At 32.7% G+C, this 10,792-nt stretch overlaps 1 protein-coding gene across 1 annotated transcript in view; it reads right to left on the reverse strand.

The window, feature by feature from the left end:
• LOC145321578 (rhodopsin-like) overlaps nucleotides 1–10,158 on the reverse strand; it is a 36,145-nt gene extending 25,987 nt beyond the window's left edge. The window contains exons 1-4 of the mRNA XM_080163019.1: nucleotides 10,066–10,158; nucleotides 8,998–9,228; nucleotides 2,122–2,222; nucleotides 207–265 (exon numbers count right to left, since the gene is read on the reverse strand). Coding sequence (XP_080019145.1) covers nucleotides 207–265; nucleotides 2,122–2,222; nucleotides 8,998–9,228; nucleotides 10,066–10,083 — 409 coding nt within the window. The 5' untranslated portion in view covers nucleotides 10,084–10,158. The remainder of the gene's footprint in view (nucleotides 1–206; nucleotides 266–2,121; nucleotides 2,223–8,997; nucleotides 9,229–10,065) is intronic.
• Between the last annotated feature and the right edge of the window lie 634 nt (nucleotides 10,159–10,792).

Genomic DNA, 10,792 nt, shown 5'->3' on the forward strand with positions numbered 1-10,792 from the left:
AGCATATATATTTGCTAAAGAGTAAGCCTATTCAGTTTAGCAGTTACCGAGATCTTAAGCTTTAAAAAAATCATAAAATTAATTCCTGTTTTGTTAGCCTGGGCGTTCGGCCCCTCGGTGCAAAAAAAAATAGTTTTAATCTTATAATTTTTAATTTTAATATCTGCGGAAAGCTGTCTTAATAAATAAATAACTGTTAAACATACCGAGATAAGTCATTCCAAAAGCATTGGCTTGACACGCTGTATATGAAAACATCCATTGTCTATAAAAAAAGATTTTTAGAAATATAACATAAAATTATTTTTTTTAAGGCGAAGGTTTTTAAAATTAGGGTCGGTCAGTCCGTCCGTCCATTCTGGATAGCTTTTATCCTTAATTTAGGCATGTTAGAATTGTCCTATCGATTTCAAACTTTGTATGATGATTTCTTTAGTAGTTAGGTACGATTTAGAAAGCGTAGCAACTTTTTAGTTTAGCTGTTAGCAAGATTTTAACAGACAAAATGTTTTGGTTTACATCATCACGTTTCCAATAAAATTTCTACTTTACGTTCCTAGAACAAACACAGGAGTCCCAAACGTTGGAGTGGAAAAACGCAGGAGTGGACACCTAACCTAATCTTTTTAAAACCAAAGTTTAGGTTTTTTAAATGCCCAACGCCTTCGCGGGCTTATTTGTATGTTCATATCTTAACCTAACCTAGCCTGTATAGAAATACTTCTTTAAATTAATATTTAATTTAAACACTCCTGAGATGGGTTTTTAATAAATGCCGCGTTTTTTCGACAATTTTTTAGACATTGATTGATTGAACGAAGACGATGGGAGAGTATACAACTTAAGAGTTCAAAATTTTAAAATTATTATTTTAGCCATTTGGATAATGTCTAATACAACCTAAATACATTTTCGCTGCATATTTAATAATGCATCTTTTTAGAGCTGTATTAGATATTTTACAAATGGCTAAAATGATAACTTTAAAATTTTGATTTCTTAATTTGCATACTCTGTTAAAATCGTACGGGGCATTGATCTTCAAGATGAAATAAGGTTTAAAACAGAGTAAACAACTTGAGGATTCAAAATTTTAAAATTATTATTTTGGCCATTTGTATAATGTCTAATACAGATCTAAAAAGATGCATTAATAAATATGCAGCGAAAATGGATTCAAGTTGTATTAGACATTATTTAAATGGCTAAAATAATAATTTTAAAATTTTGAATTCTTAAGTTGTATACTCTCCCATCGTCTTCGTTCAATCAATCAATGTCTAAAAAATTGTCGAAAAAACGCGGCATTTATTAAAAACCCATCTCTGTGTTGTCCAATCGACAGTTTGAGACTCCTGCGTTGCCACTGGAACCTACTATACCTGTTGAATGAATTGATGGCCACATTGGTATTTCCTGTACAGCTGATTATTAGTTCAGTCACGTGACTAAGAGCTACAGTACCTGTTGAATGAATTGATGGCCAGATTGGTATTTCCTGTACAGCTGATTATTAGTTTAGTCACGTGACTAAGAGCTACAGTACCTGTTGAATGAATTGATGGCCAGAATACTATTTCCTGTACAGCTGATTATTAGCTCAGTCACGTGACTAAGAGCTACAGTACCTGTTGAATGAATTGATGGCCAGAATGGTATTTCCTGTACAGCTGATTATTAGTTCAGTCACGTGACTAAGAGCTACGGTACCTGTTGAATGAATTGATGGCCAGAATGGTATTTCCTGTACAGCTGATAATTAGTTCAGTCACGTGACTAAGAGCTACAGTACCTGTTGAATGAATTGATGGCCAGAATGGTATTTCCTGTACAGCTGATAATTAGTTCAGTCACGTGACTAAGAGCTACAGTACCTGTTGAATGAATTGATGGCCAGAATTGTATTTCCTGTACAGCTGATTATTAGTTCAGTCACGTGACTAAGAGCTGCTAGTACCTGTTGAATGAATTGATGGCCAGAATTGTATTTCCTGTACAGCTGATTATTAGCTCAGTCACGTGACTAAGAGCTACAGTACCTGTTGAATGAATTGATGGCCAGAATAGTATTTCCTGTACAGCTGATTATTAGTTCAGTCACGTGACTAAGAGCTACAGTACCTGTTGAATGAATTGATGGCCAGAATAGTATTTCCTGTACAGCTGATTATTAGCTCAGTCACGGACAGGTTCAGCAGCAGGTAGTTGAACGGACTTCGCAACTGAAACATGATAAAATTATTTTTGTTTTAAAGTAAGTGAGATTTTTTCTGTGTGAGGGGGTATTTATTTTGTGTGTTTGTTAAGCCAAAGTTGCTAGTTTTTAGACCTTAGTAGTCAATGAGAAGGATGAGACACTTTTATATGCTAGTAGCTACTATCGTTCCACCTCGACTAAAATTTCAAGCTTATTACGAATTTACAAAATGTATCATAGGAGCTGCTCTTCAATTCCAACTCACTCTCGCCAAGTATAGGCAATAGAATATGCTCTACCTCTAAGGAGCTTAAGGTTAGGGTTGTATAGATATTATCCACGTGAATATTGATCATCCAAACTACTTAAGTATCTCCTTTCTTGCACATTCACAACCTGGGAGAAATTGCGTTACTGATAAATTTGAGTTGCAACATTAGGACATGAACACAAAAAATCACCACTGTAACTATTAAACAACTACGCCCCCCCCCCCCCCCTTTGATATTTCAATTTCGTATGGTCATATCTTTTGCAGAAAGTTAAACTTCACTCCACCAAAGTACCTGAAACTTGCTTAGGTTACAAAAGATACAAATTAAATATTTTTTTAGTAGCGAAGCTACTTTTTAATTCACTTTGACTGTTCGTCGGTCAGTCAGTTCGTAACGCTATGGAGGGAAATGTTATTTTCTCGGTTGCTATTGAAAATAGACAACTGAAATGTTTAGTCCTGTGACATCCTGTGACATCTGCGCATCTACTAGATGCTTTGTTTTGTCCTTTTGTCTGTCGACCATTCTTCTAAAGACATACACTTTTTTTATGAAAGGTTTCGTAATTTTCTTTCATATTTTCTTTGTTATTACAACTGAACATCTGCTTTATAACCTACTTTGTCTGTTGTACCATTCCAAGATTTTTTTGTGCTTCGCTACTTATGGCTGTTGTCATTCCCAAGTTAAAGTATAAATATACTAATATGCATAAATGGTCCCAGGATTCTAAAAAGGGACAAGACAATTGCTGGTAAACTGATGTACATCCACAATGATGATACATAAAATTACCCCTTAATTAGATTACAATTAGTGGTTGAAACTTTTGGACACTCAACCAAATGAACCAATCAATAAAAAGTCTCCAATGAAGTTAAGCCAATGAATAAGAAAACATTATTATAAGACTTTGGGGACTAGTGTAATAAACCCAATGTCACCTCCCTGCCTGCCTCAAACCACTTCCTTCCCAGACATTTTCTTTTTTCTTCAGAAAAAAATATGTTTTTCTTGGATAAGTTTTATGTGAATCTTTTACCCCTTTTAATAAAGGATAATCTCTAGATAATTCTAAGTGGTAATTATTAAAAGCATGGGTTTTGACGTCATTATTAGAAATGCGTTGATCCTCTACAGATTTATCTATCAATATTTCACTTTTAACAGCATTAAACCTGCCCAGAAAATTTGAAACTATTCGTGATAATATAAAAAAAAAATACTAATTGCTAAATTTAGACTTCCCCAGAGAAAGAGGGGACAATGGGCTGTTTATTACACTAGTCCCCAAAGTTTTATAACAACGTTTTCTTATTCGTTGAGTTAACAACTTTGGGGACTTTTGCGAAACCTGATTAGTTGGTTTTTTTAAGTTGAGTGTTCAAACGTTTCAACCACTAATTTTAATCTACAGAATGGGTAATTTTATGTAACATCATTGGGACAGTCCATCAATTTATTAGCCATTGTGTTATCCCTTTAGATTCCTTAGTTAAATATGTAAATTTTGATAAATGTATAAGATAAAATATAATCTATTAATAATTTATAAAATAAATAACAAATATTTGAAAATATTCAATAAATCTGTAAATAAAATTCTTTTCTAGGACAATTATGTAAATGTAACAAAAGGTACAAAAACGTGAAGGATTCAAGTTAAATTTTAAGATAAACAATTGGATTATAAAAGTATAAATCCTTTGGTTATAATATCAACTTAAAAATGTAGTCATAGAAATATTGGAATAAATGGATATGTTATTACTTGGATGTTACACCAGATTTTCATGTTTTCTAATAAAGTAAAACTCACAGTGGGCTAACACAACAATCCTCTCCCCCCCCCCCTTCCATCCTTCCAAATAAATGAATTGAACAATAAATAAGTTCCATGTTAGCAACCTAAATTGATGCCAAATTTCCCCTGTCATAATATCCACGTATATTCTATATCATTATCCATTTTGGGATAATAAAATAGTAATAAATATGTATATTAACAAGGATGACAACATCCATAAAAGTGAAGCGCTGAAACGATAGGACAAACGGACATTAACACTTGTATAGTGTCTGAACTGAATAATCAGAATATAAAATATAAGAGTCGAAGCAAAGTTGTAAGTAAATTTGTTGAAAAACTGCTTGATACAGGATAATGTTTATGGACATACTTACATTTTTAGGACTTGATTATAGAGTTGCTTCGCTTGTAATATTGTTCTTTGTTGTCCCAGGAAACAATAAACCAAAAATCAGATCAAACGGATAATTAGATCAAATAAAAATTTGTTCTTAAAAAAGTAGAAAAATCAACATGTTTTAAATGGACGTACGGTTATTCTGGTAATGATCATAGAGTTGCTACTCTTACTAAATCGTACCTAACTACTACAGAATTCATCAAGTTTGAAATCAATAGGACAATTCTAACATTCCTAAATTAACGAATAAAAGCTATCTATCTCGGACGGACGTACGGACGGACCGACCCTAATTAGAGAAAAGCTTCGCTTTTAAAAATACTTTTGTTATGGTACTGATAACAGTATTAGTACTTAACATCAAGGAGAATGTTCTACTAAGATAGAGTAACTTATGTAAACTCTATAATCGTTACTAGAATGTCCGTACGTCCATTTTAAACATGTTGATTTTTAACTTTTTTTAACAACATTTTTTATGTGATATAATCATCCGATTGATCTGATTTTTGGAGTACTGATTCCTATTACAATAAGATAAAATATTATAAGCGAAGCAACTCTATATTCAAGTCCTAAAAATGTCAGTATGTCCTTAAACAGTATTGTGTATTTAAGAGGTTTTGCAACAAATTTACGTATAGTTTTGACAAACTTATCTATTTATATTTTGTATATTCAGTTCTGACACTCTACAAGAGATAATGTTTGTCTGTCATACCGTTTCAGAGCTTCGCTTTTATGTGTCATCCTTGTGTTTTATGGATAGAGTTATGCAATAAATTATCCAATGTTTTGCTATTACTTGTTTTATTACACTCATAAAGTAAATAAAAAAGAGTCTAGAAAAAAAAGGAGGGGACATTGGACTAGAAATTATACTGGCTGGTACCCAAAGTTTTTGAAATTCTTTATTGGTTGTGTACAAGTGTCCAAACTTTTCTATCAATGATTTTTTTGAAAAGGGGTAATTTTATTTTATTATCATTGGGGATGTACCTAAACCTATCGTTTATTGTCTTATCCCTTAAGATCCCTGAGTTTTACAATATAATTGTCTGTTATAGGAATACGGTTATAATTACCCTTATACTAAAGTAACAGGATGTCTATTTGTTTGTGTGTTTGTACCGGAGGATCTCGCTAACCGCTGAACCGATCGGGTTCTCCTTAACAGGGTAGCTTCTCATAGGTCCTGGGAAGGTTTATAACTATTTTGGGGGAGGGTACCACCACCCTCCCAAGAGAAATCACAATAAAATCGAAAAAAATTCAAATATTTCCGCCGCATAGTGTCGCTAGCGTAGTCGCGCTGCGTAGAGACATGAATTTAACAGCTGATAACAAATTATTTCTCAAATTAGATATTTAAATAAAAAAAAATATTTAAATGCCACCAGAGGCCTCTAGGAGCGTAGCCGCTAGTATTAGATAACCTATTTAACTTTACTAAAAAGCAGAGATTTTAAGGGAAAATATAATGAACGATAAATTGATGTTCATTTCCAATGATGGTAAACAAAATTAACCCTTGTAAATATAACAATTATTGGTTTATAATAAACTAGTGGCTTCGCCCCTAGCCTCTAGGGGCTTTGCCCCAAGAGGTGATAAAAAAAATTAAGGCGAAATTCGTTACAGGACCAAGGAAATCTTCTACAAAACATAAAGGACCAAGGAAATCTTCAGCAAAAAAAAAAAAAAAAAAAAAAAAAAAAAAAAAAAAAAGAAGAAAAAAAAAGAACAAAAAGGATAAAAAAAAGAAAAAAAAGGAAAATAAAACAAAAAAAAAGAAAAAAAGGAAAATAAAAGAAAAAAATAAAAAAAAGAAAATAAAAAGGGGGGAGATTTTTTTGTTTTGGGGGGGGGGGGGGTTGGGGGTGTCCCACCCCCCAAGAAAATAGCTTAAAACCACCACAGGACCAATAGGTATATACCCTGAAGAGTAGAATCCGATCGGTTCAGTGGTTACCGAGATCTTAAGCTTCAGACGGACGGACAGACAGACGGACGGACGGACGGACAGACATCAAGCTACTTTGTATTATAGATGGCCACTACTAGTTTTGAACAAACCAATCAAAATTTAATTAAAGTACCCAAAGTCAACAAATAAGACAACGATGTTATAATACTTTGTGTAATTTAGAGTCTAAAGGGATAAGACAATGGTCGATAAATTGATGTACATCCCCATTGATTACACACAAATTTTACCCTACTATAGGTTTAAAACGTTTGGACACTCAACATAATAAACTAACCAATTAAAAATTAAATAAAAGTTCCCAAAGTTGTTGAGCCAACGAGTAAGTTATTGTTAGAATAAAACTTTGGGGACTAGTGTGGCCAATGTTCCCTGCCTCCCTGGTATGAAGTAGGTCTGATATAACTATACTTTTATTTATTATTATACATAGTTCCCTTCCTCCCTGGTATGAAGTATGTCTGATATAACTATAAATTTTATTTATTATTATACATAGTTTCCTTCCTCCCTGGTATGAAGTATGTCTGATATAACTATACTTTTATTTATTATTATACATAGTTCCCTTCCTCCCTGGTATGAAGTATGTCTGATATAACTGTTCCCTCCCTCCCTGGTATGAAGTATATCTGATATAACTATAATTTTATTTATTATTATACATAGTTCCCTTCCTCCCTGGTATGAAGTATGTCTGATATAACTATAATTTTATTTATTATTATACATAGTTCCCTTCCTCCCTGGTGTGAAGTATGTCTGATATAACTATACTTTTATTTATTATTATACATAGTTCCCTTCCTCCCTGGTGTGAAGTAGGTCTGATATAACTATACTTTTATTTATTATTATACATAGTTCCCTTCCTCCCTGGTATGAAGTATGTCTGATATAACTATACTTTTATTTATTATTATACATAGTTCCCTTCCTCCCTGGTATGAAGTATGTCTGATATAACTATACTTTTATTTATTATTATACATAGTTCCCTTCCTCCCTGGTGTGAAGTAGGTCTGATATAACTATACTTTTATTTATTATTATACATAGTTCCCTTCCTCCCTGGTATGAAGTAGGTCTGATATAACTATACTTTTATTTATTATTATACATAGTTCCCTTCCTCCCTGGTATGAAGTAGGTCTGATATAACTATACTTTTATTTATTATTATACATAGTTCCCTTCCTCCCTGGTGTGAAGTATGTCTGATATAACTATAATTTTATTTATTATTATACATAGTTCCCTTCCTCCCTGGTATGAAGTAGGTCTGATATAACTATACTTTTATTTATTATTATACATAGTTCCCTTCCTCCCTGGTATGAAGTATGTCTGATATAACTATACTTTTATTTATTATTATACATAGTTCCCTTCCTCCCTGGTGTGAAGTATGTCTGATATAACTATACTTTTATTTATTATTATACATAGTTCCCTTCCTCCCTGGTATGAAGTATGTCTGATATAACTATACTTTTATTTATTATTATACATAGTCCCAGACAAATAAAGTTTCTAGCAAATATTTTCAGACAATAGCCCTGAGGTGGATTCTTAAAAAACTTTTTTGGCTCACTGCCTCACTAAAATTAGTGAGGCTAGCTAAACATTTTTGTGAAAAATCCTCCAAAATCGTATAAAAATCTACAAAAATTCAAGAAAATCTCATGTTAATAAGAATAACCCTTTTATGATTTCATTTCATTTTTGTGATTTTTTATGCGATTATGGAGGATTTTTCACAAAAATTTTTAGCGAGCCTCAGTAATTTTAGTGAGGCAGTGAGCCAAAAAAGTTTTTTAAGAATTCACCTCTGGTATTTTATAATTAGGCTTTACAACAAAATTCTTTTAATCAAAATAATTAATTTATGTTATTAGGTCTTACTAAGAAAAATTTAAAGTTACAGGGATCTAAAGGGATAAGCCTATGGCCAATAAATGTACATCCCTAATAATGATAAACAAAATTACCCCTTCTGTAGATTACAATTAGTGATTGAAACGTTTGGACACTAAACTATGGTAAAGGATTTGCTGTTCTAAGGCATGTTTTAGGCTATTTTCTAACTTTTTTCAAAGGTTATATATATATTGCAATAATGACAACATTATCGTAATCCAGTTCCATAACTTTATATTTTCAGGTAAGTGTTTTGTTTCTTTAGCAGGTTTAAGGCTGTTTTTTTTACCTTTTTTGAAGTAGTAAATAGTGCAATAGCGATAATTATCGGATATTTCATTCAAAAAAACCTTTATATTTACAGGAAAGCTTTTGTGGTTATTGGCAGGTTTCATGCTATCTTCTTACCTTTTCCGAAGTAGTAAATAGTGCAATGGCGACACAATTGGCTAAGATACCGGTCATTCCCGTTACACAACTCCATATTCCCATCACATAGAACAGGAGGACTGGCGGCTGCGCCATGCCCTGCCATCCAACTGAAAACTGCATGTCCTGGTGGCCGCCGCCAGCGGCTGCCGCGGCTGGATCCAGACTTTGGCTGAAGACTGAGGCCGCCGAATGGTTGACGCCTACCATCTAAATGATAAAGGAAAGTAAAAATGTTTTTCTCCTCAGCTGGCTAATTTAACGATAAAGCCCATTCCTCCCCCCCCCCCCCTTATGACTACACCTCACCACCTCCACTGACCATGAAGAAACATATTGACCAATATATGAGGACTATATTAGCAACCTAATTTGACGACAAAAATTTCCCTTTATAATATCCAAGTATTCTTTATAAAAACTTATAAAAGCTATTGGCTCTAAATATTTAAGTATACTTTTTTTTGTTATTTTCCTAAGGTTTAAAAATATCAGAAAACCTTTAATTACAGTCTAGCATTGTACTTTAAATAAAAGTTTAGAAGGGAATATAAAAAATTCTAGAGATAAATTATTTATTTTTATTGTTGATAACAATAACGTCACAAGATTGTAAACTAATATGTAGAATGTATGAGACAATTTTTTTACAAGTAAAATATCCTTCCCCTATTAAAAAAAAAATCTATAATATAAAATCTTTTTTGTTATTTGCCTATTTTTTCAGAATCAATAAAAAAATTTAAGGTGAATTGTTTGTAAACAATATCAATGTTGTCGATTTATTTAAACAATAAATTACTTTTTGCTAACAAAAATAAAAGAAAAGGAAATGCAAGCGTTTCATATTTTTTTTTAGAAAACTTTAGTCTTGACCAATTACAGGTTTTAGGCTATATGGTGGGCGTTACAAGAGAAGCATCTTTTTCTATATTTTTTAGCATTTTAATTTATTAAGATCTTAATTTCAAAATATATGGGTTTTTTCTTCTTTTATTTTCTTTTAATTCAAAGACATTTCTTAAATATTTTGAAATAAAATCGCACCTTTAGTGAATGGTCCATGGAGGCTGTGATAACAATAGTTATATGTCCAATTATTTTTCCCGTATTTTTAACCTGAGAGTTCTAATAACTGTTATAAACTAAAGTTATAGCTCCGCACAGATTTTGGTTTAGGAGAAAATACCCTGCGAGAGACAGAGAGAGAGAGAGAGTGAGTAAGAGAGAGAGAGAGAGGAGAGAGAGAGAGAGAGAGAGAGAGAGAGAGAGAGAGAAATTGGGGATCTCCCAGCGGAGTCAATATCTCGTTTTGTGCAAGGCTCTCTAATTTTCTGAGATGGTTTTTGATTGGTCGCACGTTTTGGAAAATCAAAATTTCCGTGCCAAGTGTACTGGTAAAAGCGAAGCTTTTTTAGTAGCGAAGCTACTCTATAATTCACTTTGTTAGTAGCGAAGCTACTCTATAATTCACTTTGTCCGTCCGTCCGTCCGTCAGTCAGTCCGTCCGTAACGCTATGGGGGAAATGGGATTTACTCAGCTCCTATAAAAGATAGAATGCTGAAATTTTTGACAACATTCCCATCATTAAGGAGCACAATTGACTATAAAACATCATTGGCGTTCGGACCGATTTTAGCAGGTTTTAGGCTATTTTTATATTTTTTTACATTTTTCTCCATATCTTCAGTGTTTATGGTCCGATTTTCAAAATTTTTTCAGTTACAGATATCAAAATTAAACTTCCCGTCGTTTAAAGGAACAACCATGAAG

Source organism: Acartia tonsa, chromosome 6 (genome assembly GCF_053477335.1).
Source record: "Acartia tonsa isolate MP-2025a chromosome 6, ASM5347733v1, whole genome shotgun sequence".
NCBI lineage: Eukaryota > Metazoa > Arthropoda > Copepoda > Calanoida > Acartiidae > Acartia > Acartia tonsa.